The sequence below is a fragment of the Lepidochelys kempii genome, chromosome 2, assembly GCF_965140265.1.
Source record: "Lepidochelys kempii isolate rLepKem1 chromosome 2, rLepKem1.hap2, whole genome shotgun sequence".
In the NCBI taxonomy this organism is placed as follows: domain Eukaryota; kingdom Metazoa; phylum Chordata; order Testudines; family Cheloniidae; genus Lepidochelys; species Lepidochelys kempii.
Window position 1 is genome coordinate 240,220,442 of NC_133257.1, and position 27,352 is coordinate 240,247,793.

The window sequence follows — 27,352 nt, forward strand, 5'->3', positions numbered from 1 at the left end:
CTAGGTAGCTCTTTTGTAACTACTTCAAAGTAATTTGTCTTTGTCTCAAGAAGCTTGTTAGTTGTTGGTACTAAGGTTTTTGGCTGTTTCTCTAGAAGTCTCTGAACTCATAGTCCTAAGAAATCATTGTGAAGACCTGTGATATTCCAACAAAGCTGTGTCTCAATCCTTTGAATTCACCAACGTTTTTAATCGAGTTCTTTGTTTTTTATTCTGACTTTTCTGTTAACCCATTTGGCAGTGCATTGGTAAAACTTGATGTGGTGTGCTTGAAAGTATCAAAGAGAATTGTTCAAATGAGCCATTCATGAGGGATAGCTCAGTGGTTTGAGCATTGGCCTGCTAAACCTAGGGTTGTGAGTTCAATCCTTGAGGGGGCCATTTAGGGATCTGGAGAAAAAATTGGGGATTGGCCCTGCTTTGAGCAGGTGGTTGGACTAGGTGACCTCCTGAGGCCCCTTCCAACCAGGATATTCTATGATTCTAAGTATGGGCCTTCACTTGTTAACTCATCTGGAATCCAGTGCAATGTATTACACTATTACATTGCTATTTGACATGTTGTTCAAACCTCATTTAAAATAAAAACACATCAGTAGTCTATCAAGAAGAGACAAACTTTTCCATTCACTTCAAACAGATCTGTGCTAGCCTTGGACCCAGTTCAGTCAGGAATCTTACGTGATTTCAGAGGGTTTTTTACATTCCTTTTCCCCACATATATTGCAGACTTCACATTTTGGGTACTTTTCTTCTATGACTGAATTAATAGCTGACCAGAGGAGGATATCTCAGTCTCTGTTCTTACAGTTTTCAGTACTCAGAGACAGCATGGATTATTCTTAGCATTTCTGACTTATTTGTGTGATATTATGACGGGTAAAGAATTTCTTTGTAAAGAATCCCATCATATGCAACAATTTCATCTCTGTCGCAGGACATTTTATTTTTGGATTTGCCTGAGCATTTTCCGTTGGCAAGCCATGTAGAATTACACTGTCATGCTGTTGTAAGGTTGGATCATTTTGTGTTTCTTGACTCCAGTGGAACTTGTTTCACTCAGAAATGAAAGTAGTTTATAATGGTTATGTTTTCCAGTCATGGAACAGATACAATATCCTATGATTTAGGTGCTCTGTCAAGAAAAACCGGGGTATCACTGTGGACAGATCAATTACCATATCTTGTCCAAGCACAGCAATGATCAAAAAAACAAACAAAATGTTAGGATGTACAGTCGAACACCAAAGTTACAAACTAAACGGTCATCCACACACCTCATTTGGAACCAGAAGTACACAATCAGGCATCATCAGAGACCAAAAAAAAGCAAATACAGTACTGTACTGTGTTAAACATAGACTACCAAAAAAAAGTTGACAAGTAAGGAAACTGTTTTATTTAAATTAAGATGGTTAAAAGCAGAATTTTTCTTCTGCATAGTAAAGTTTCAAAACTGCATTAAGTCAGTGTTCAGTTGTAAACATTTGAAAGAACCATAATGTTTTGTTCAGTGTTACAAACGTTTCAGAGTTAGGAACAATCTCCATTCCCGAGGTGTTCATAACTCTGGGGTTCTACTGTAGATGGGACAGGAAATAAGACTGAGGATATTATAATGCCATTATATAAATTGAATGCATATCCTTACCTGGAATACTGTGTTCAGTTATGATTACTTCACCTCAAAAATATACAGCAAAAATAAAAGGGGATCGAGAGTTGAATGACAAAAATGCATGGAAAAGCTTCCGCATGAGGAGAGATTGAAAAGACTGAGACTGTTTAGAGAGGAGAAAACAGGGAACATGGTAGGGTACAAAATAGAGAATAGAGTAGAGAAAGGTAAATTGAGAGCTCCTGTTTACTCTTCCTCATAAGTTAAGAACAAAATAACAGCCCATTCAAATGAAAAGTGTCAGACTTAAAAATGATTGCGGAAATACTTTTTTTACACAATACATAGATTAACTTCAGTGCTGCAAAATATCATGGTGTCCAAAAGCTCAGCGGGGTTAAAAATAATTAGATATCTATATGGCTAAAAAGAGCATCACAATTACATTAAATACTCCTGAGGGAATTCTGTGCCACTGGGCGGGCACAGAAATCATGTCTCTCTGAAGATTTCTTTGCTTCCCTGCAGAAAATGACGGGAAAGCAAAGGGAAACTGCAAGAATGGTCACAGACCAGATGGCACCTAGTTTTCATCGCCTGGAGCAGCAGTAAATCACTGCGGGTGTGGGTGGGACGGCAAGATATGGGCGGGGGAGCGTGTGCCACTGCTCCTCCCATTTCTGCAGGTGCAGAGCTGCCAGGGTGAGAGAAGGTGGCCACTTGGGTTCCTAAGTCGGCAGCTGGATGCTGCCTCTGGGTCCTAGTGCCAGTCGACTTCCCCTTCTATGTGTGCTGGGTGGTTTTCTGTACAGTGGTGAGTGCCTGCCATGGGGCAGGGCAAGAGGGGTGGGGGAAGCAGGGAAGAAGCAGTGGGGATAGGATAGGACAGGGGGTTGTGGGAGTGAGAGAAGAGTTGGGGCAGGGGGGTGGGGATGGGGAAAAGAAAGGGATAGGAGAATTGGGGGGGGGGGAGCGGGAGCAGGTCATGCGGCATTCCCTTGGTGGTGGCAGCAGCAGGGGCTCCCCTGCTAAGCAGGCCCATCGAACCCCCACCCTGAGTACCCCCACTCCCCTGCACCTGGAAACCCCCTGCCCCCGCACACCTGGACCACCCCAACAAGCCACCCAGACCCCTCGCCCCACTGGACCCCCACCCTACCAAGCCCCACTTCTCCAACATCTGGACCCCCCTGACTGAGCTACATCCCCCCCACACCCAGACCACCCCTGCTGAGCTCCAGCCACCTCCACAGCAGAGTCCCATTGTCCCTGCACCTGGAACCAACAAGTCTCTTCACATCCAGAATAACCACTGAGCCACGTGCATCCAGTTTGCCCCCCACAGAACCCTCTCATCCTTCACCTGGATCCCTCCACACTGGAATCCTGCTGGGCTGGGGCTGCCTGCCCACACCAGCTGCATCTGGCATCAAGGGGCAGGGCCCCGGCATGTTTCTGGGGCAGACCTGGCCCTTCTGCTGTGTCAGGGTCAGGTGCAGCTTCACTGCTGAGTCCCTGTCCCAGGGGGTGGGGGGCTGCCGGGTGATCTCCCATCTCTGTGCAGCCAGTGGCCTGGACCCACTGCCATCCTGGACCCTCCACATTTATTTATTGACAAATAAAATTTGCAGAATTTTGCAGAATTTTAAAATATTGTGCATAGAATTTTTATTTTTTGGTGCAGAATTTTTAATTTTTTGGCTCAGAATTCCCTCAGGAATAATTAAATAAGAGAAAATATTACAAGGGATATAAATAAGAATTCTTCTGGACATAAACTTTTACTAGCTGATGGGAATTAGGGGAAAAGAGCAGGTTATTCCATAATTATACATTACTGGGGACTTTCTTCTGAAGCATCTGGTACTAGCCACTGTCTGACACAGGATACTAGACTACATGGATCACTGGTTTGATCTGGCATGGTAGTTCCTAGATACTTAAGTGAATACTCCCTGTAAACATTTCTTGACTTTCCATTGGCTGTCTTACCTGCTATCTTTTAGTTGGCTTGGTTCCACAAGTATGGATACTTTCACTTTAAGTACTGCTGGATGTTCCTAGTGGTAAATGTTTTGGATGGTTCTAATGTATTCTGGTTGATCCTTGTTACTGTATACATGTTAATTTATCATTTAAGTAAGTTATAATTCTTTGAGTGGTGTCCCTGTGGGCACTCCACTTCAGATGTGCTGGACCCTGCACCTTTTGATCAGAGATTTTTGATAACAGTGCCCATTTGGCCGGTGATGCACCCCATGCATTCTTGTGTCCCACGCCAAGATTTATACTGGGCTGCGTAAATGAATGGCCCTCGGTACCTTCTCAACCACCTTTAGCCCAAAATGGAGTTTACTGTGTGCCTGTTCTCTAATATTTAGCTTTTTCCTCAAATAGTTACCTTATACTGTAGTTACTTACTGTTATAGTGTTATAGTTGTTGGAACAGTTGTTCCCTTTGTTTCTTTTTTCTTTAGAAACCAAAAAACATTTTATTTATAGAGATTATTATATTGTTAAGAGAGGTACCCTTATGGGGGTTACATTTTCTTTAGTTTGGCTCGAGAATGCCAGGCTCCCTGGGATTCAAGAGGTGCCTCTTTTGTCATGAAGCTATTCCAATAAGTGAAGGACACTCCCTGTGCCTCCACGGTCTGGGCAATACTCATATCTTCAGTGCATAGACCTCCCCGTACAGCCAGTGCCCTGTACACATGGACATCTCAGTCATGACACACTGGTAGAAAGATAGATAGTACCACGGCAGTGAGTATATCTACAGTACCAAAGTCCTCATTTACATCTGCCTCTAAGCTGAAGGAAGTAAGGAGTGGATCTTCAAGAAGTTCTCTGTCACCATCTCACAAAAAGTCTACAGAGGCCTCAGGTCACAAGGGGAGTTCCATGCAGGTTCCGAGTGAAAGTGCTACTACAAAGGTGAAGAGGAGTCTGTCATTTAAGACAAACTCAGTACCAAGTTTGGATACCCATACCCAGAGCTGCAGAGACATGATTGAAAAGACCAAATCCATCCTTGAACAACATGTGGTAACAGTAATAATAAAATCAGTGGTATCAAAAACAGCTCATCTGCCTATGGTACTGAGGGAATCCCGTATCAAGTGCTCAGTATCAGCTGTATCAGTATCAAAACCATCTGCTACAGGTTCCCACACAGCCCAATCTTTGATATTGTTGGTAGTGCAAGGGTTTAGGTACCCTAAGGATTTTATAATATCTTCTGAGTTGGAGTCTCCTCTGTTAATGGGTGCTGGGGGTTTGTCAGTGTCAAGACTCTGTCACTGAACCCTCTATCACATAAAAAACATCACACTCATCTATTCTGTAAGCTGAACAGCTATCCCCTTTCTTAGAGTATGTGGAAGAGGCTCTCAAATTTCAGTACAAGATTCCCCTGGCTATTATAGGACACATTATAGAGTCATAGAACTGGAAGGGACCTCGAGAGGTCATCTAGTCCAGTCCCTTGCACTCATGGGAGGACTAAGTGTTATCTAGACCATCCCTGGCAGGTGTTTGTCTAACCTGCTCTTAAAAATCTCCAATGATGGAGATTCCACAACGTCCCTAGTCAATTTATTCCAGTGCTTAACCACACTGACAGAAAGTTTCCTGATGTCCAACCTAAACCTCCCTTGCTGCAATTTAAGCCCATTGCTTCTTGTCCCACCCTCAGAGGTTAAGAAGAACAATTCTTCTCCCTCCTCTCTGTAACAACTTTTTATATACTTGAAAACTGTTATCATGTCCCCTCTCAGTCTTCTCTCTTCCAAACTAAACAAACCCATTTTTTTCAATCTTCCTTCATGGGTCATGTTTTCTAGACCATTAATAATTTTTGTTGTTCTTCTCCAATTTTTCCACATCTTTCCTGAAGTGTGGTGCCCAGAACTGGAGATAATACTCCAGTTGAGACTTGTAACTGTGCCTCAGTGGGTCACAACTGAGCATACCCAAATTCAAGACAAACTGCTGAGAAATAGAGTAGACATACCCCAAACTGGTGGTTATTCCTTCATAAGATATACCAAACCAGCAACAAAAGTAAACTTCTGTCTCACAACACTGTCTAACAAGAAGTTATAAAAGCAGTTTCCTTAAGTATTCCAATCCTTGTATCACCCCCCAAAACACTGGATTTAAAGATGAGTGGTTCTTTACAACTAGCCTCATCAAATAAAAGGTTCTTCTAATCCCAAAGGACCAGCCACACACCCACGTCAATATATAACCCAAAAATCATGCTGTTGCCAAGCCTTTAGTATCTAAAATCTAAAGGTTTATTCATAAAAAGAAAGAAAGATGAGAGTTCAAATTGGTAAAAGGAATCAAATACATACAATAAATGCAAAGTTCTTGGTTCAGGCTTGTAGCAGTGATGGAATAAACTGCTGGCTTGATAAGTCTGTGGTTGCTTCCAAATCATTGAAAGGACCTCAGTCTCTTGGTTAGAATGCTCCCATTAGTATAAGTCCATAGTCCAGTAGGAAAGAGGCAAAATTGGGGTGTTTCCAGGACCTTTTATACTTTCTGCCATGTGGAAGGGAACCCATTGTTTCAAACAAAGCCCTCAGCAAAGCTAGTGGAAAATTAAGAGGTTCTTTAAAAGATGGGAGTTTGGAGTCAGATGGCAAATCACCTGTCCACGCCCAATTTTGCTTAGTCTTAGCAGGAAGCCATTACCTATACTTCAGATGGAACATTAGCAGGACAGGTTTCAGAGTAACAGTCGTGTTAGTCTGTATTCGCAAAAAGAAAAAGAGTACTTGTGGCACCTTAGAGACTAACCAATTTATTTGAGCATAAGCTTTCGTGAGCTACAGTAGCTTACGAAAGCTTATGCTCAAATAAATTGGTTAGTCTCTAAGGTGCCACAAGTACTCCTTTTCTATTAGCAGGACAGTCTGTTCAGTGTAGATGGGCATCTCCCATGGTCCAGTGTCAGTTAAGTGTTTCTTGATGAGCCACTTAATTTGAATAGTCCCTCCAAGAGGTGCAGGCTAAATACCTTGTGGACAGTACCACAGGAGCAAACATTTGAAATCCAGATGTAGAGCCAATACTCATAACTTCAAATACAAAAATGATACATGCATACAAACAGCATAATCCTATTCAGCAGGTCATTACCTTTCCATAGACATCTTACATGCCACATTTTGTACAAGATTTGTTGCAATTATGTAACAGCAGTTCCAACAATGATCTATATGGTCATATTTTAATCAGAGAATATCACACTCTCCAACACAAAATTGATGCTCCAGACACTTCTGAATGTATCACTGGAACTTCCCATTCTTGGTTCTGTATTACCACAGCTCCTAACCCAATATTAGAAGTATCAGTGTATGGCAGAAATGGTTTATCGAAATCATGTTTGACTAAAACAGGAGTTTTCTTTGTAAGACTTATTATGGAAGTAAGAATATTATTGAATTTCTTTACAAACCCAAAGTAAAACTTGGTTAGACCAATAGTGGATTGAATCTGCTCTTGCACCATAATTCCTGTATTCTCGTGTGATCTTGCCATAAACTAATGAAAATAGCTAATTTATCCATACAAGCTCTGGCAAATGTTTGGAACCCAATTAACATCAAATCCATGTAGATATTGATGTTCTTCTTAGTGTAGGAATCTTGGCATTTAGCCATGAAAGCAATATTGTAGCATGCCTCAGTTTCCCTTTTCATACAACACATTAGGTCTTCAATGTCTTTTCTCCTGTGTACAGTTTCAAAACTAGTTACAGGCACTAACTGTGAAATATCAGTATCACCAGGCCTTTTAACATAAAGTGTGTTCTTATGTATCACTCTAAACATGTTCAAGGGTTTTTCCAAAAGATTATACATATTTACAGTTTTTGGTATCAGCAACACATTAGTCACAAAAGTTAATATTAGCATTAATATTAACATCAAATCCACTGCAAGTGTACATTTACAAGCATTTTTGTCATGCCATGCCTTCTGTTCAATATCATTGGGGTTTTGGCATTTTTGGTTGTTAACCTGTGGCTTCCATTAGTATGAAAAAGTTTTTTCCTTCCTCTCTGTCCTGTAGGGTAAAAATCTGAGCTCTCTGGTGTAACAGAATCCATTAGCTGGCTGGATGTGTCCTCTTTGCTAACAACTACCAACAAGTCTTTCTCCCCCCAGTCAGTCAGGTAATTTGCATCAACACAGACACAAGCTTGTTTACTAGTTTTCAGATTCTTAACCTTTACCAATTCCAAGGCTGGACTCTGTCTTAAAGAGAGATCATCCATTTTCACAAGCATGTTAGACTTAAGGTTCTTTTGTCCTTCCATTACCAATCTCTGCTTCCACATGGAATCGGATGTTGAGTCCACTAAGAGACCCCAAGACATCTCCCGAGTGTTTACATGAGAGTTTGCCTGCCATCCCCTGTATTTCCGAGAGATCAGTTGCACAGCTGTCCTGCTCCGTAGATCCAGCTACCCAATCTTCTCTCTGAACCTGAGACACAGACTGTTCATTTACAGAATCAACATGGAGACATTCCTGTCCCAACAACATTGCCTCCCCAACAATCTGGTCAAGCTTATAGGGCTGTTCAAAATCCCTACCAATTTTCATTCCATCTAAAACCTTCTCAAAGCTATCCACACTGAGTCTTTCTGAAGCAAAGCCAATGGATCCATGCACATCTGAAAGACTCTGAAACTACCTCAATCAAATCACTGCCATGCCCTTGCTTGCGAAAACTACCATGAGGATTCTTCTCCTTAGGAGCTTCTTTAAGTAGCAATTAATTTTTCACAGAAATTCTGCTCTTATCCTCTTCACCTAGTGCTTGCTTTAAAGGAACATTTTCCTGAGCAACAACAGACTCTTTCTGGGTTTCACGTAAATCCAGAATCACTTGTGGCACGTTAAGAGAATTTTCACACAATTCCCCTTTATGCAAGCTGCTAGACTCCATAGTTAGAGAGACTCCTCTCCCCCTCTGCAGCCCTTCTTGCTTCTAGTTTCCACACTGTCAGTGGGTAACATGGTTAAATCACCTTCATGCTCTTCTTGTGCCCTGGCAATGATATCAACCTGGTTAAACAGAGTTGCCATATCTTTACTCAGCAATACACTAGCACCAGGCAAAATAGAAGCACCAGAATCACCTGGTCCCTGGGATCTAGTTATGACACTAACTGGATGCGACCTAGTTACAATGTCATTCTCCCTAGCAGACACAAACTGAGGAACCTTTCCTTCCTGGGCTTTAGTTAAATCCAGAACCAACTCTCCTACAACTGATACATTTTCAAGTAGCATAAACTGAGAAGCACTTTCTGTCTGCTCCCAATCCCATGGAGCCACCAAAGTTTCCTCATCCAGAGATGCTGCCCTAGGAGCAGGACTTTCCGGTAATCCATCCAACAGCCTCAGCTTCAGCCTCGCCCCCACATGATGCGGTGTTGCATGGTTTGTCCTCCCCTTCCATCCTACAGGACTTCAAAGTACAGTAGAAACTCAGAGTTACAGACACCTTGGGAATGGAGGTTGTCTGTAACTATGAAATGTTCATAACTCTGAACAAAGTGCAGTTCAGGCTCCAGACCTGGCAGCAGGGGCTCCAGGCCCGGCAGCTGGGGCTCCCTACTCAGCACTGGCATGAGTTTGCAAGGTTGTCCCCCTCCCGGCAGGGTGTGTGTGTGTGGGTGTGTGTGTGTGAACAGCATGTCCCCTCCCAGGAGAAGGGAGGTAAAAAAGTGTGTCCTCCTCCCAGCCAGGGGAGGGGAGGTAAAAACTGCATGTCCCGCTCCAGGCGAGCGGAGTGCGGGGGTGAAAGTTGCACAGACTGCAGCCTTGCTCCTGCTCTGCTGGCAGCCCCAGCATCTTGCTGTAAATGGCTGTCCCGTGCATGAGGGGTGGTGACAGGCAGCCCGGATGTGCCTACCTTTCAGATGCAATACAGGCAGCGTACAGTATTTGCCTTTTTTTTTTTTTAATCTCTGCTGCTTCCTTATTAATTTCTTCTGGTTTCACATGATGTCCAATTGACTGGTCAGTCCATAACTCTGGTGTTCATAGCTTTGAGGTTCTGCTGTGTACTAGGACCTGTTATGTTGGGTGACCTCATCCTTGGGTATGCAGGCGGAGTTTCTCCAGGAGAATATCCATAAACTCATGGATACACTTTTACCTTCTTTGAGAGAGTAACACCTTCTTTGAGAGAGTAACACCTTCTTTGAGAGAGTAACAGATTTTTTAGATAAAGGAAACGCAGTGGATCTAATTTATTTAGATTTTAGTAAGGCGTTTGATACTGTGCCACATGGGGAATTATTAGTTAAATTGGATAAGATGGGCATCAATAGGAAAATTGAAAGGTGGATAGGGAATTGGTTAAAGGGGAGACTACAACGGGTCCTACTGAAAGGTGAACTGTCAAGTTGGAGGGAGGTTACCAGTGGAGTTCCTCAAGGATCAGTTTTGGGACCAATCTTATTTAATCTTTTTATTACTGACCTGGGCACAAAAAGTGGGAGTGTGCTAATAAAGTTTGCAGATGATACAAAGCTGGGAGGTATTGCTAATTTAGAGAAGGACAGGGATACCCTACAGGAGGATCTGGATGACCTTGTAAACTGGAGTAATAGGAATAGGATGAAATTTAATAGTGAGAAGTGTAAGGTCATGCATTTAGGGATTAATAACAAGAATTTTAGTTATAAGCTAGGGACGCATCAACTAGAAGTAACGGAGGAGGAAAAGGACCTTGGAGTATTGGTTGATCATAGGTTGACTATGAGCTGCCAATGTGATATGGCTGTGAAAAAAGCTAATGTCGTCTTGGGATGCATCAGGAGAGGTATTTCCAGTAGGGATAAGGAGGTTTTAGTACCGTTATATAAGGCACTGGTGAGACCTCACCTGGAATACTGTGTGCAGTTCTGGTCTCCCATGTTTAAGAAGGATGAATTCAAACTGGAACAGGTACAGAGAAGGGCTACTAGGATGATCCGAGGAATGGAAAACTTGTCTTATGAAAGGAGACTCAGGGAGCTTGGCTCGTTTAGCCTAACTAAAAGAAGGTTGAGGGGAGATATGATTGCTCTCTATAAATATATCAGAGGGATAAATACCAGAGAGGGAGAGGAATTATTTAAACTCAATACCAATGTGGACACAAGAACAAATGGATATAAACTGGCCACTAGGAAATTTAGATTAGAAATTAGACGAAGGTTTCTAACCATCAGAGGAGTGAAGTTTTGGAATAGCCTTCCGAGGGAAGTAGTGGGGGCAAAAGATCTATCTTGCTTTAAGATTAAACTCGATAAGTTTATGGAGGAGATGGTATGATGGGATAACATGGTTTTGGTAATTAAATATTCATGGTAAATAGGCCCAATGGCCTGTGATGGGTTTTTAGATGGGGTAAGATCCAAGTTACCCGGGAAAGAATTTTCTGTAGTATCTGGCTGATGAATCTTGCCCATATGCTCAGGGTTTAGCTGATCGCCATATTTGGGGTCGGGAAGGAATTTTCCTCCAGGGCAGATTGGAAGGCCCTGGAGGTTTTTCGCCTTCCTCTGTAGCATGGGGCACGGGTCACTTGCTGGAGGATTCTCTGCTCCTTGAGGTCTTCAAACTACAATTTGACGACTTCAATAGCACAGATATAGGTGTGAGGTCTTTTTTAGGAGTGGTGGGTGAAATTCTGTGGCCTGCATTGTGCAGGAGGTCAGACTAGATGATCATAATGGTCCCTTCTGACCTAAATATCTATGAATCTATGAATCTATGGACATTCTCCAACCCTCTGTCCCTGGGAGAGTGGCCCTGTTGATTAATGAGGTGCTTCTCAAGCCTGCAAGCGCTCTTTGGAGTACACTGGCCTGAGTACTACGAGCGGACAAATGCTTGGAGAAGCGCTATTTTGTTCCAGTACAGGGATACAAGGAATTTTATTGCCAGCTGGCTGCAAACTCCTAGTAGTCACAGCAGTGAATGACAGCGCCTGGCAGGGCAGATTCAAGTCCTCCCCCAAAGACAGAGACTTGAAGTGCCTAGATCTCTTAGGCAGGAAGATATACACCTCATAGTCACTGCGAACCAGCAAGCCCTGCTGGCCAAATATGACTTCCTCAACTAGTTGGTTTTGGCCAGGGTTGAGCAATAGTTTTCCCAAGGCCTCCTGGCATGAATTTTGTGTTTGTTACTGAGGGCAGAGTAGTGGCAAAAACATTGTTGCAATCTGCGCTTGAGGTGGCGGACACTTCAGCCAGGGCTATGGCCTCCACAGTTACTATGAGGAGAGCTTCCTGGTTTCAGATTTCCGGGATTATACTGGCTGTCCAGCAAGCAACTGAGGACTTGCCATTCAATGGCCAAACCTTGTTTTCGAATAAGACTGATGAAACCCTGTATTCCTTCAAGGATTTGAGGACCACTTTAAGGTCCGTGCAGGTTTGTACAACACACACACACACAGACATCATTATGGTGCGCAGCAGCAGCAGTGATGCGGGCTGCAAAGCCCCTTTGTGCAGCCCTTCCCCCCCAAAAGACAGTGAGACTACCCCAGGAAAAGGGATAGGTCTCACAAGAGGAAGCACTCAAGCTCAGGGCCTGGCTGCTCTGTGCACCCTCCTTCAGCACTTGCTAAACATGCATTTTGCCTCGTTAGGCCAGAACATTGTTCCAGTTGTTCTTCCTTCCTCATCATCCCCCTGTTCCTTAGGGGACAAGCTGGTTCACTTTTACAGTGCCTGGGTCTTGATAATGTCCAACAGCTGGATCCTAGACACTTTGGATCGGGCTACACCATCCAATTCCTCTCCATGCCTCCTCTCCAAACTCCGCCTCCCGCCACATTCTTCTCACGAGATACTGCTCTTTGAACAGGTCAGCTCTCTGATAGTGTTGGGAGGGGTGGAGGAGGTTCTGTGAGAACACCACAGTCCTGGGTTCTACCCCCAGTATTGCCTGATACCAAAATCCAAGGGTGGGATCAGGCCCATCCTCAACCTCCAGGTATTCAACACTTTTTCTGCCTAGCACTAAGATTGGTTTGCTAATTTGGTTGTTTACCTGATCAGATTGCTGGCTCAGCTTTTCACCTGATCAGATTGCTGGCTCAGCTTTTTACCTGGCTGTTTTCTTTCCTTACCAGACAAGCAGGCTTCTTTTTTCATGTCCCAGCACCAAAAATATACATTCTACATACCACATCCTACACATGCCTTCCCGGACCAGGGATCCAGAATTGTCTTGCGGATCATTTCAGCAGGATTTTCTCCCCGAGCCTCAAGTGGTCCCTTAAGTCAGAGGTCCTTCAGATGGTGTTCGCAACGTGGGGCATCCCTACATTCGACCTCTTTGCAACAAGGCAAAAGAGGAACTGAGCCCAGGCTCCCTCTCTGACTCTTTCTCCTGCAGCTGGAAGTCAACTCTACTGTATGCATTCCCTCCTATCCTGATTCTTCCCCAGGTCATCACCAAACAGCTCTGACTGTACTTTCAAAAATAATATACTTGGTCAGTGTTTAAATATATACATTTGTACATGTAAACTATTTATACTAAAACAAAAGTGCATTTATTTAAACTTACCTTTCTTGGCCTATGCTACTTTAAAAGAATTGTAATGTAAATAAGGCTAAAATGATGAAAATACTTTAAATGCGTAATAAATGTTCTCACAAGACAAGACATAACAAAAAAGATAGTTAAGTGGCTTCATCACAATTGTTAACAAATATTAAGTGTTTGAGGAATCCATTTATTATATTGCATATTTTAATAGAGATTTTTTGCATTTCTTTTGAGAATAAACTGGGACTGAGAGTGCCTTTGTTGTTACTGAACCATCTTCTCTTCAGCAATCCTGTGGTGCCATTACATAAAGAATCTAAGGCCAACAGTAAAAGCTGGAAGCATGTAAATGGAAAAATCAAGTCAACTGATTAAATTTTAAACTGTCTCTAAATGCTTTAATGTTTCTTTCTTGTATTCCATATCTATTGGATGATTTTTACAAATAGAAAAGGGAATATCTTATTAAATTTCTTAGGCACGTAAGCTGGCCGTATTCCCTTTTTGTAAAATTAGGATAGAGAGCAATGTCTTTTTTTTTAACTGTACCAAATTTACACCAAATGTTGTGCTGAAATTTGAAATACGTGAGGTTTTCCTTATGCTGTTTATTCATTACATTTGAACTTCTTTGTTCTCTGAATGAATTTCAGATTTTCTCTTACAGAGACATGTGACTCAGTCCAGTGGTAATCGAAAATTCAAGTGCACTGAATGTGGAAAAGCTTTCAAATACAAACATCACCTAAAGGAGCATCTACGAATCCACAGTGGTAAATATTCCAAGTCTTGATATACATAATGAATATTATCCCATGTACTCTGTATGACTTTGGCATGAAAACAATTTTGTAACTATAAGTTTAAAACATAAAGTTTATATTTTGTTCTTGGAGATACTGTAAATTCTGGCCCCAGTACTCAGCTGTGTCCAAAGTGCTTCCAGGGCAATTCAAGAGGCTTTGCAAAAGTGGCTTTAAGCTGAAACAGTTAAGCAAAACTTCAGCTGTAGTGTTAGAGTTCTGGCATGTGTAAAACCAAAGATAGGCAAAGGAATTTGGGGATGTTTTGTTCATGCTATGTGTATGTATACAATTCTTAATTTTAAAAAGTGGACAGCCTTTGCCTTGACCTCTTTACTTGCATGTTGTACCTCTTTCCCTTGTTCTTTGTTGTACACCTTTCCTCTATCCTTTGCTTGTTTACCTTTTTCAATTATATCCTCTTTCTATGTGTTTGTAGAACATTTAGCGTGTTGTGGCCACTACTGGAAACAAGTAATTTACAATAATAATAATAAATATGACAGCTACCCACCTTACTGTGCCTGTGTATACCACCATACAAGGGTAATAGCAATAAAATACTGCCCTAAGCAAAGAAGACAATCGTACCCAAGATTTTTGTAGATTGTCATCTCAGCAGTCAGTGTTTCATTCTGTATGAAATTCTAAAGGTTAATTTTGGTCATTAAAAAAAATCCTCAATTTCTCCCCTCCCCCTCTTCTTTACCGATTGAAGACAGACAGAAAAGAAGTAGAAATGAAGGTTTCACATTATCCTTTCCTACTGCTTTGCCATCTGAATCAGAGAAGCAGCATTTAAGAAAGCTCTGTTTTTTCCCATCCGAGTGCATGTTCTGTGCCTCACTTTTGTTTCTTCTCCCAACTAACAACACCTGTGTCTCATCTCCTTACTTTCAATGGTGACTCTGTTGGTGGAAGAGCCTGTGCTGGCACTCATCTCTCCCTGCAAAGAGGCAGATCTACCAGCTATTCTCTTCCTCAGCAGCAGAGCTATGTTAAGAAGTCAGTGCTACCACTGGGCTTGACCACCAAGCTGGCTAGCTTGTAAGGAAGCTTTACAACTGATGTTCATCTCTGACATCAGATCACATGCATGCCTTCTGTGTGTGCCCAATTTCCCTTTACTCTGGTGTATCTATTTGGCTGATTACAGTTATGGGTAGATAGGTGGCTAGTTAGTGTTTGTGTATGTGTGCTTATGCCACTAAAAAAAATTATAGGATTTTACATCACCATTTATTTTATTTATGCCACTTATTTTCTTTGGATTTATTGTTGTTTTAGTCTCCTGCTTTATCACTTTCTAAAGTACTTTATATTAGCTACTATGGAAACAAAGTTATTGTTTGGGTGGAGTTTAATGAAGTCTACAATATAATATAAAGCCAATTTATATGTTGGGTTTAGACACTTACGCCAAGGTTTGGAAAATGCTAGAATTTATCATGGCCATATGGGGCCTGATCTTTTATTTCTAGTGCACACACAATTTGTATTGAAATTCATGGAAGGAATGCCTGATCAGGCGCAAAGGTGGCATAATTATCTATATTGTTTAATTGAATATAAAGTTTTTGTTGTCAGAGTCATGTCTGGGACCGTTTGAGAGGAGAGAGATTGTTTTCCCATTATTTTAGTATAATGGAGATGCACTGTAGCCTAATCAACTCTCATTTGTCTTTGTTTAGGAGAGAAGCCATATGAGTGCCCAAACTGCAAGAAGCGTTTTTCCCATTCTGGTTCATATAGCTCACACATAAGCAGCAAGAAATGTATTGGTTTGATGCCTGTGAATGGTCGAGCACGGTCAGGGCTCAAGACGTCTCAGTGCTCCTCCCCTTCCCTTTCCGCATCACCAGGTATCCCAGCAAGACCACAGATACGGCAAAAATTAGAAAACAAGCCCTTACAAGAACAACTTCCCATTAACCAAATTAAAACTGAACCTGTGGATTATGAATTCAAGCCCATAGTTGTTGCTTCAGGAATCAACTGTTCAACCCCTTTGCAAAATGGGGTTTTTAGTGGTGGTAGCCCATTACAGGCAACCAGTTCTCCTCAGGGTGTGGTGCAAGCTGTTGTTCTACCAACAGTAGGTCTGGTATCTCCCATAAGCATCAACTTAAGTGACATTCAAAATGTACTTAAAGTGGCAGTAGATGGTAACGTAATAAGGCAAGTATTGGAAAACAGTCATACTAATCTTGCATCCAAAGAACAAGAAACAATCAACACTGCATCCATACAACAAGCCGGTCATTCCCTCATTTCAGCTATCAGTCTTCCTTTGGTTGATCAAGATGGGACAACCAAAATTATAATCAATTACAGTTTGGAGCAACCTAGTCAACTTCAGGTTGTTCCACAAAATCTGAAAAAAGAAAATTCTGTTCCCACAAACAGTTGCAAAAGTGAAAAATTACCAGAAGATCTTACAGTGAAGTCTGAGAAAGATAAGAACTTTGAAGGAGAGATCAATGATAGCACTTGCCTTCTTTGTGATGACTGTCCAGGAGATCTTAATGCACTTCAAGAATTAAAGCACTATGACCCAAAAAATCCCACTCAGCTTCCTCAGCTCAGTGAAACAGAAGCTGAGAAGTCTGAATCCCCTGTTCTGTCAGAAACAGGGGAGAGCAATTTATCTCCTGGTCAGCCACCTTTAAAAAATCTTTTATCTCTTCTAAAAGCATATTATGCATTAAATGCACAACCAAGTGCAGAAGAGCTCTCAAAAATTGCTGATTCAGTAAACCTACCACTGGATGTGGTAAAAAAGTGGTTTGAAAAAATGCAAGCTGGGCAAATTTCTGTACAGTCTTCTGGACCATCTTCTCCTGAACAGGGCAAACTAAGTAATCCTACAGATAATGATGATCAAGCAGGATCTACAAATCCAAGTGAACCCCACAACAACACAAGTAATTCACAAAACTCCCTCAAGATAATTAAGGCTCAGACTTTATCAGTGGGATTGACCCTGAATGGTTCACGAAGTAACACGCCGTCCCCATCACCACTAAACCTCTCTTCATCCAGAAATTCACAGGGTTATGTGTACACAACAGAGGATGTACCAGAAGAGCCACAAATAGAACCTCTTGACCTTTCACTACCAAAGCAACATGGAGAAATATTGGAAAGATCTACCATAACTAGTGTTTACCAGAACAGTGTTTATTCTGTCCAAGAAGAACCTTTGAACTTGACTTGTGCAAAAAAAGAACCACAAAAGGACAGCAGTATTACAGACTCTGATCCTGTTGTAAATGTAATCCCACCAAGTGCCAACCCCATAAATATTGCTATACCTGCAGTCACTGCCCAGTTACCTACAATTGTTGCCATTGCTGACCAGAACAGTGTTCCATGCTTAAGAGCTCTAGCTGCCAATAAGCAAACCATTCTGATTCCACGGGTGGCTTATACATATTCAACTACGGTTAGCCCTGCAGTTCAAGAAACACCGCCAAAACAGACCCAACCTAATGGAAATCAGGTACCTAAGCCTGTGTGTATTCTTGTACGTACTATATGTAGAGGTGTGGCGTAATTCAGGTCATTATTTTTACCAAACTAAAACACTTTAATGGTAAAAGAAAAAAAGCCAGAATTGGTTAAAATAGTGTTTAAATTGTTGATAATATTTATTTTGGTTACATCCTAATAAGTGGGTGATAGAAGTTATTGTAACATTTATTCCTTTGAAGCCAAGCTGGTACACAGTCGGGCAACATACAGGAACTAATCGTTGTGTCAGATTTTCAGGACCAGTTTTCAATCCAAATAATAAATATATTATCTACTTATGAATTCCAGTACCACTGGTTAAAAAGCAATGTAACCAGACTCATATATTTTGCTGGCTCACTATCCCCTCCAAAAAAATAAAAAAGGCTGGGTGGGACGTCTTGACCCTCCTATTTTGCCCTTCCTGTCGGCTCCCAGCCAGTACTATCTTGATCTGGTGGGTAACTGAACTCTTCCTGTACCATAATGTAACTTTAAACAACATTAAAATGAAACTTTCATTGAAAATTGGGCAAGTGCTTGTCCCTTGCATGTGTTGTTTATGTACACTGCTCTGTTTCTACTTCAATATATGTCTCTGTGATCAGAGTCGATCCCACTGATAGTTGTACATAAATTATTAAGGTAGGAACAGAGAAGAATTAAAAAAAAGATACATGCAAAGGATAAGATCTTTTCCTGGTTGACTCCTTGTAAGTGGGTGATGGAAGTTAATGTAAACTCTTTCCTGTACAATTGGAAACTGGTCAGCCTGGGTTTGGACAGACACAAGGTATGTTATATATTACGCTCATGCATATATATACAATGTTATATATTACGCTCATGCATACTGAGGTAGCTAATACATATTTTATTTGGATTTGAAAACTGATGCCAAAAATCTAATACAGTTTTTGTGGGTTTTGTGACTTGCTCATACCATTAAAATATGCTTTTATGCTTCTTGAGAGTGAATTTAGCAGATGAATCATCTGGGGCTACAGTTACAGTATTATGGTATTATAGGTACAGTTTTTGTTCATGGAATATTAGCATTCCCTGGCTAGCTACTTTAGGTTACATTTGTAACAGAATTATGGGAAGGAAAGTAGCCAGTTTTACAGAATTGAACACTAATGTTAGCATAATTTTAATTTCCATAAAACTGGTGAAACATTTAGATGCAGACAGTATACCTTAATGTAAAATACTGTTAGAAACGTCCTTGGTCTTCCACATTCCCAATGCCCTTTTACGTACCTTTTCATTCTATAATCTCTCCCTTATCCAGCTCTTACTTCAGGCGTGGCCAACCTGTGGCTCCGGAGCTGCATGTGGCTCTTCACAGGTTAATATGCGGCTCCTTACCTAGGCACGGATTCCGGGACTGGAGCTATAGATGCTAACTTTCCAATGTGCTGGGGGGTGCTCACTGCTCAACCCCCTGACTCTGCCCCAAGCCCTGCCCCCACTCCACCCATTCCCCCAAGACCCCTGCAGACATGCGAAGGAGCAGATTGCAGGTGGAGTGGAGATAGGTGCTGATTGGTGGGAGCTGCCAGCAGGCAGGAGGCGCTGGGGAGTGGATGAGGGGCTGCTGACGTATTACTGTGGCTCTTTGGCAATGTATATGGTAAATTCTGTCTCCTTCTCAGGCTCAGGTTGGCCACCCCTGTCTTACTTGGTGTGTCAGTGCTCCTCTGAAGCTTGGCCTGAAGCCAACTCTTGAAACTCAAACATTGCAACTCTGTTAAGTACTGGTTTTCTAGGCCTTCTAGTTGTAATAGATCGGGAATGTTAGTGTCACAAAGAGAGAGTCTTTTCTTGGCTATGTAAATGTTAGAATTAAACAACATTGTTTGTCAATTTATTGAAATTAAGTGAAATTACAACTAAAATTCCAGAATATGATTTATAATCTCGCTTACTGTGTCCATGGAATTTGTACAAGGTTTGATATTTTTTTTGTAATTTTCTTAGGATGAAAGGCAAGATACTAGCTCAGAAGGAGTCTCAAATGTGGAAGATCAAAATGATTCTGATTCAACACCACCCAAAAAGAAGATGAGAAAGACAGAAAATGGGATGTATGCTTGTGATTTATGTGACAAAATATTCCAGAAGAGCAGTTCACTGTTGAGACATAAGTATGAACACACAGGTATGTAGTAGTAAATATAGTTTTTAAAATAGTTTTCTTATTTTAATTCTGATTGGATTCCATGCTTCAAAAAGAACATATAATATGCCCATGGTTGAAGGGTGGAGGAGAAAATAATAACTTTTTTCATCATCATGGCTCAATGCATACCTTTTTCAGTAAATCTACATTTTTTATGTTCAATTTTCATTGCAATTCCAGGATGATGTTATATTTTTAGGGATTAATACAAACACATTAAGTGATCAAGTATCTCTTCTCCAGCTGGGTCATGGTCATGATTATCTGACAGCTCCTCTAATCAGGGACTCATTTTCCGCCTTCTAGCTCATACTGCTGTTTTCATAATTATTATTTATTATTTACTCACAAAACACCTTATACGTGTGGGACACTTTACATACAACTAAGAGACAAAGTCCCTGCCCCCAGGCATTTTACAGTCTAAGAGTCTAATCTAAAATCACTTGGAAATCAGTGGGAGTCTTCAATGAGCTTTGAATCTTTCCCAAAAAGACTAGTGTTACAGTCTTAAGTTTTTTCATTTTTATTTCTCTGCATTTCTCCTTTCAACTCAGGTTCTGGCTTTTTTGGTCATTTATTACATTCCTTTACTTTAGTCTTTGCTATCTTGTGTATTAAAGACGTGTTTTGATATGTGTATCTTCATATGCCTCTTTCTTTTTTATTGACTAGATCTCTGTATTATTTCTCTGTTTATCTGCATTACTCTTTTTTTAAATCTCTATCAGGTTTGGTTCTTAATGGTGTATTGTCTATTAATTCTGTTAATTTTCTTTTCAGTTTTTCCCATTCAGGTCAATTTCTCAGAGTGTGTTTCTCAACAAAATTTGTATTTTTCCCAGCTTTGCTTTCCTAAAGTTTAGTGTATTAGTTTCTCCTCTTTTAGAACACACTAGTTCTTTCTATTTTACTTTTTAATTAAGTATAGAGCTCAGGAAAAGTGCCTGTTTGACAGTACTAGACATAGAAGTCATTTCTCTTCTGTTTACTGTGATCAGAAAACTACCATTTGTCTGCATCTTTCATATCAAGGCTAGGCTTATACAAACTTGTTTTGCCTCATTTCTACCCTATTTAATTGTGAGTTTTGAATGCTGAAACCAAACTAACGTTACTGGGTTCTCTTGTATTAATTTAGATGGAATATATGGGCCCAAAGAGTCAAAGGTGTTAACATGACCCTGAAACTGCAGTATTAAAAAGTTTTAAAGAAGTGTTGGGGTACAGAGACCTCAGCTGGCTTAGTCCCATGGCAAACACCATTACAAATCATTTACATCTTTTATTAAAGATACAGAAAAAGAAGAAAAACAGTTAAAGCATTTGAAATGTAAAGAAATAAGTAAGGTTTTCATTTTAACCACATCCCTCTTTCCCTTTAGCTGGGGAGAGTCTTTAAAAGTGTGGGGGGGAATAACTTGAGTCTCTTAGATAGTATCAAAGATGATGATAAATGTCCTTTTTGGAAGAGGGAAGTTAGTTGGAATGGGCTGGAGCGGTTGTTACTGTTTTTGTTGTTGAAGTCCAATTCAATTTCCTAAAAGACAAAACAAGAGATACACGGAGAGAGAGAGAGAGAGCGAAAAGAGGAGAAAGAAAAGAACAGGGAAGATAGAAAGCACAACTTCTGTTTCTGGTATTGCCTTTCACTTGCATCCTCATTGCTGGAAAAACACAGGCACAGCTCACGCTCTTATCTGCCACTCTGAGATCTGGCAAACTCGTACCAGCATTGGGTTGTTTCGGGGACATTGCCTTTAGCTTTTTGCTCAGAGGCTTTCAGCAGTGTTGCAAAATATACATTCTTGGCTGGTTGAATCAGATTCTTGTTAGATAGAATGCAAAAGGGGAAGGAGAAGAAGTAAGGTGGGGAAGGAAAAAGGACACACTGGGGAAAGGCGTGACAAAGTCTCACATATCAGGTTGTGTTTGGGATTCATCAGAGCCAGTGAGTGGAGGTGGAGCCCTTTTATGGCTTGGTCTGGTCAGGACATCTCTTGGGATTAGGACAACCAAGACACAATGATTTTACAGTGGATCCCAGGGTCCCAGGAGACAGTGCAGGTGGCAGCTATGATGGTGAAGCTTGCTCCTTCCCCTCCTTTCAGTCAGCAATTGTCTCCCTTCACTTTCTCTCAGTCTCCTTTATTTTAAGGACCCCAAAAGGGACTGATGGGCAGAATACTCCATCCTCTCATTATTTTGTCCACCAATAGGCCTAATTTCAGACACACCAATTTTGGTTCATTAATTTCTGATCTCACACTGTTCTTGTTTACTAGGTATGATCTTGATCAGTTTTGTTTAGACTAATTCAGTCTTCTTTTCTTTTCTGGTTTTATTTTTTACCTTTTCCCATCAAATTACGTTGTTATAGCTTATTGTAACATTTTATGAACTTTCATTCACTTTTCACAGTTGAGCTCACAATTAGGTTAAGTTTATAGGCCCAGTAGTCACAACAGTTTGTTATGTTTAGAAGAGACATTAAAAATAGCAGAGGGGGACAAAGAAAAAAATCTGAAAACTGGAGCAGAGAGAAGACTGAGGGATAAACAAATAAAGAGAGACTGAGCTGGGAGTAGGAGAGAGATTTTTCTAATGAATTTGTAGGAACAGAATAAACACTTGTGCCAATCTGTTTTTGTGGGGGGGGGGGTGAAGATCTTTCTTCTCCTCTCTTCTTAATACGAAGTGAGCAAAAATATTTTAAGTGAGTATGAGTGGAAAAAATGGGATTAAAATCCAAGTTAAAAATGGATTTGAATTTGAACTAATCTTATAACCAAAAAACGTTTCATGAAATTCACCATCATTAATTGGGACCCTATTCCTCTTATCCCACCTGATTGTGGGATGTTCATTCACTAAAAGTAGCACCCAGGAGCCACTCTATCAACTTCCTACATTCTGTTCAACTTTGGCAAATGGCTTTCAAGACGGCCATCCTTGTGTTCTCAAATTATTCAGTTTATGTAGAAATTCAAGAAATTCAATTCACACAGTTCAACAAAGGAGTTAAATGGATGTAAGCATGTGATTAAATCAGTGAGACTCAAGCATGTGCTTAAAGTTAAGCACATTAATTCCTTTGCCAAATTGGGGCCTGAGCATGCAATGGACGATGGTGCTGAGTCTGCCCTTTGTTAGAATGGGAAAATAGGGTTAATAAGTTTTGCAATTTTCGAATGTCTTTTATCATCTTTTTTGGAATAAGGTTTTAGTTATTAATGTGGATCTTCATAATTCCATTGAGTTAGCTATGCAACTAGCCTAGAGTTGGTCTCTACAGACCTGTCTCCATTCTCATCCTGTGATGAGCAAGGCATACAGTCTCCTGATAGTTTCATCACAAAAGGAAGACTGGTTCATTGAGTGCAGAAAATAAGTCATTATACACAAGCCTCTGACCTTGTGATATATGTCATATTCACTCAGAACTTTGGATGGGTTAATTTAAATTTATTATTATTTTGATTTGTTAAATCCTACTTTCAGCCTAGAATTTAGGCTGAAAATTCAGTGGGAAATGGGATAAGTCCAAAGCAGACTGCAAAGCATTACAAAGGGATCTCACAAAACTGGGTGACTGGACAACAAAATGGCAGATGAAATTCAGTGTTGATAAATGCAGAGTAATGCATATTGGAAAACATAATCCCAACTATATATAGAATGATGGGGTCTAAATTCACTGCTACACGCAAGTCAGAGGTATTGAAGTCAGCGTGGATAGTTCAAAAAAACCAACAATTTTAGGAAACATTAGGAAAGGGATAGATAATAAGATAGAAAATATCATAATGCCACTGTATAAATCCATGGTACGCCCACATCTTGAATACTGCATGCACATCTGATGGCCCCATCTCAAAAAAGATATTAAAATTGGAAAAGGTACAGAGAAGGACAACAGAAATCATTAGGGGTATGGAATAGCTTCCATATGAGGAGAGATTAAAAAGACGTGGACTTTTCAGCTTGGAAAAGAAACAACAAAGAGGGGATATAATAGAGGTCTATAAAATCTTGACTGGTGTGAAGAAAGTGAATAAGGAAGTGTTATTTACTCCTTCACATAACACAAGAACTTGGGGTCACCCAATTAAATGAAAAGGCTTCAAGTTTAAAACAATCAAAAGGAAGTACTTCTTCACACAACACAGAGTCGACCCGTGGAACTCGTCACCAGGGGATGTTATGAAGGCCAAAACTATAACAGGGTTCAAAAAAGAGCTAGATAAGTTCATGGTGGATAGGTCCATCAACAGCTTTTAGCCAGGATGGTCAGGCTAAAACACCACATTCAGAGTGTCCCTAGCCTCAGTTAGCCAGAAGCTGGGAGTTGAAGACGGGATGAATCACTTGATGATTACCTGTTCTGTTCATTCCTTCTGAAGCACCTGGCATTGGCCACTGTTGGAAGACAAGATACTGGGCTAGATGGACCATTGATCCGACCCAGTATGGCCGTTCTTATGTTATGATCTTAGGCTCCTTTGAAAATCCCAACAACCCTGAGAAAAGAACACCTTCTTAAATAAATCTCCCAACAGTTGTACCAAAATCCAAATGTGAAACCGCTGCTTTTCAACAAATAGCCTCCACGAACCATAGATGATATGGAAACCAGTAATAACAATTAAACTGTGGAAACTAAAGTTACAAATATTTGCTTATTATTTTTAGGTAAAAGACCTCATGAGTGTGGAATCTGTAAAAAGGCATTTAAACACAAACACCATTTGATTGAACACATGCGACTGCATTCTGGAGAAAAGCCCTATCAATGTGACAAATGTGGAAAGCGTTTTTCACACTCTGGGTCTTATTCTCAGCACATGAATCATCGATACTCCTATTGCAAAAGAGAAGCAGAAGAGCGTGATAGCACAGAACAGGAAGAGACAGGACAAGAAGTCCTAAATAATGAGCATGCTGGTGCCAGAGCATCTCCATCGCAGATCGACTCAGATGAGAGAGAAAGTTTAACGAGGGAAGAAGAGGAAGACAGTGAAAAAGAGGAAGAGGAAGACAAAGAGATGGAAGAACTTCAGGAAGAAAAAGAATGTGAAAAACTACAAGAAGTAGAGGAGGAAGAAAGGAAAATTGAAGGTAACATGAAGAAAGAAGAAGCTGTAAATCACGTGAGCAATGTAGAACAAGAAGCTATACAGAATGATGAGCGGGTGTCAGAAAAAACAAACAAAGCTTAACTGATAGGTTTTTTTTCCTATAAGGAAAACAACTAATTGGTAATGAAGTTTGTTCTATACTATATATGCTTAACATAGAAACACAGTAGTCTGCATACTGTGATTTCTGTTCACTACTGTGTAAAAAAATAAAATAAAAAAATTATAGTAAAAGAAGAAAATGAGAAAAAAAAAGAAATCCAGGTGTGCCTGAACCTCAAACCTAGTAATTTTTCATGCAGTTTTCAAAGTTAGGAACAAGTTTGTAACATGAAGCAGATTAGAAAAATACAGTGACTCTGGAAGCAAAGATTTAACAGGTTGTAGGAAACCTGATTTATTAGACAAGCATCTGGCATCATTTGTTTTATCAGTATTAATTTTCATTCTTATGTCGATTAATTTTAAGCTATACAATTGGGAGAGATTTATATGATTTTTTTTTTATCCGGAAAACATTTGCTAAATCCGCTTCAGTATTTTATTATGTTTAGAAAATGTGAGAACTTCTGCACTACAGAATTCCCTTTCGCAGAAAAGTATAATGCAGTTCCAAACAGTGCTAGACTACCTTTGTAAATTCAACCTAGAAGGTAGCAATTATAACATTAGATGTTGTAGTAGAGCATATTATCATTTAAAGTGTATTGTTAGCCTTAAGAAAGCAGCTGATAGAAGAACTGAAGTTTCTTACTCATGTGGTTAAAAATGTAGTTGAAAAGATTGTTGTTGAGTTCTGATTGCAGGGACTAACAGTGTTAATACTGGTAAGGACAGCAAAGTCGTCAAAAATCAGTGTTTGTAATTGTGTTTTGAGTATGTAGTAACAATATGAAGGATATGATATGAAGCTTTGTATCTCCTTTGGCCTTATGCAAGACCTGTGTGCTGTAAGTGCCATTTATCAGTATTTTAAAGGCTCTGACCAGCCTTTATTTAATGTGTGGCCTACAATAACTAGCATTTGTTAATTTGTATCAAACTTCTAAACTAAATCATGCGGGGGGGAGGGGTAGGAAACACTCAACCATCCAAAAAGTAAGAACACTGGTACATTTCATTATTTAATTCTTCAGTATTATGTTTGGTTGATATCTAATTTGCAGAATTTCTCTACAGTAATTACAAGGGAAAATTTCTAATCTGCTTTATTGGTTTACTTTAATTTCAGACACATACAAGACATGTTATCTGGCTCATAAGTGTTTCCAAATGTTAGTTATTATGGACCCCATTTATTAACAATGTTAGCTGATTTTTACCTATCAGTATTATTTTATTTCTTTTAGTTTATAGATCTGTGCAACATTTTGTACTGTATGTCTTCAAACCTGGCAGTATTAATACCCTTCTTACTGACATATGTACCTTTTTAGTTTTAGAAAACTTTTATATTTATGTGTCTTATTTTTATATTTCTTTATTTATTACACAGTGTAGTGTATAATACTGTAGTTTGTATTAATACAATAATATATTTTAGTATGAAAATTTGGAAAGTTGATAAGATTTAAAGTAGAGATGCAATTGGTTCTCTTGCATTGAGATTTGATTTAACAGTGTTATGTTAACATTTATACTTGCCTTGGACTGTAGAACAGAAGAATTAAAATGGGAATGTATTAATTTTACAGTTGCAATCCATTCATTTTACCTTTACCCAGTTTTTAATATAAAGCTCTTACATTTTGAAATTCACTGTGTGACTAATAGCATGATGCTCTGCAGTTTTATTAAGAGATTAGCCTAACCATAAAACTCTCATTTCCTTAGGAAGCCAAATTAGAATAATCTTATAAACAGTGTTGGGAACAATGTTTAACATTTTTTGTGCCAATTTGTTCCTGTATTCATGTATGTAAGTTACAAATCTGAATCTTCATTTTTAAGTTCCTTGTTACATCATGGTCATTTTCTAGTTTTTTACCAGGCTCCCCATCTCACAATAAAATGCGTCAACAAGCCTGACTTACTGTCGTTATTCCAATAATATAAAATGATTATGTTTTGAATTATTTTTATGAGATGTCAGGCAGACTTCACTTTTTGCTTGGATACAGATACTCCACTTGAGCTGTGTGTTGGTAACAAATTAATAAGAGCAAGGCATAGGGATAGCTGTTTTGGTGGTTCACTGGCTTCTATAAAGATCAGTACACCAAAGATTTTGGTTTCAGAACAAAACCACGTGTTTTCTTGGATTTTTGTTGCTTTTGGATCTGTATTGTATATTTTTAAAAGATATATCTCATTAACACTTATTTTAAAGAAAATAGTTCTGTGAGTGTTTTCTTGATTTAGCAATAGGTTCAAGTATATATTGCTGTTGGACTTCCTAAAAATATTGAACAGACATCTCTGATACAGAAAGCCACTAATGTAAAATTAAGGTTTTAAAAAAAATTACACCTAAATTTACATTAGAAACTGTAAGAAACTCATATCTT

At 39.9% G+C, this 27,352-nt stretch overlaps 1 protein-coding gene across 2 annotated transcripts in view; it reads left to right on the forward strand.

The window, feature by feature from the left end:
• The window catches only part of ZEB1 (zinc finger E-box binding homeobox 1), a 209,457-nt gene extending 182,589 nt beyond the window's left edge, over nucleotides 1–26,868 (forward strand). For both annotated transcript variants that reach the window (XM_073334398.1, XM_073334399.1), the window contains exons 6-9: nucleotides 13,874–13,979; nucleotides 15,701–17,511; nucleotides 19,506–19,686; nucleotides 24,400–26,868. In XM_073334398.1, the coding sequence (XP_073190499.1) occupies nucleotides 13,874–13,979; nucleotides 15,701–17,511; nucleotides 19,506–19,686; nucleotides 24,400–24,926 (2,625 nt within the window). In that variant the 3' untranslated portion in view covers nucleotides 24,927–26,868. The remainder of the gene's footprint in view (nucleotides 1–13,873; nucleotides 13,980–15,700; nucleotides 17,512–19,505; nucleotides 19,687–24,399) is intronic.
• Nucleotides 26,869–27,352: the final 484 nt, after the last annotated feature.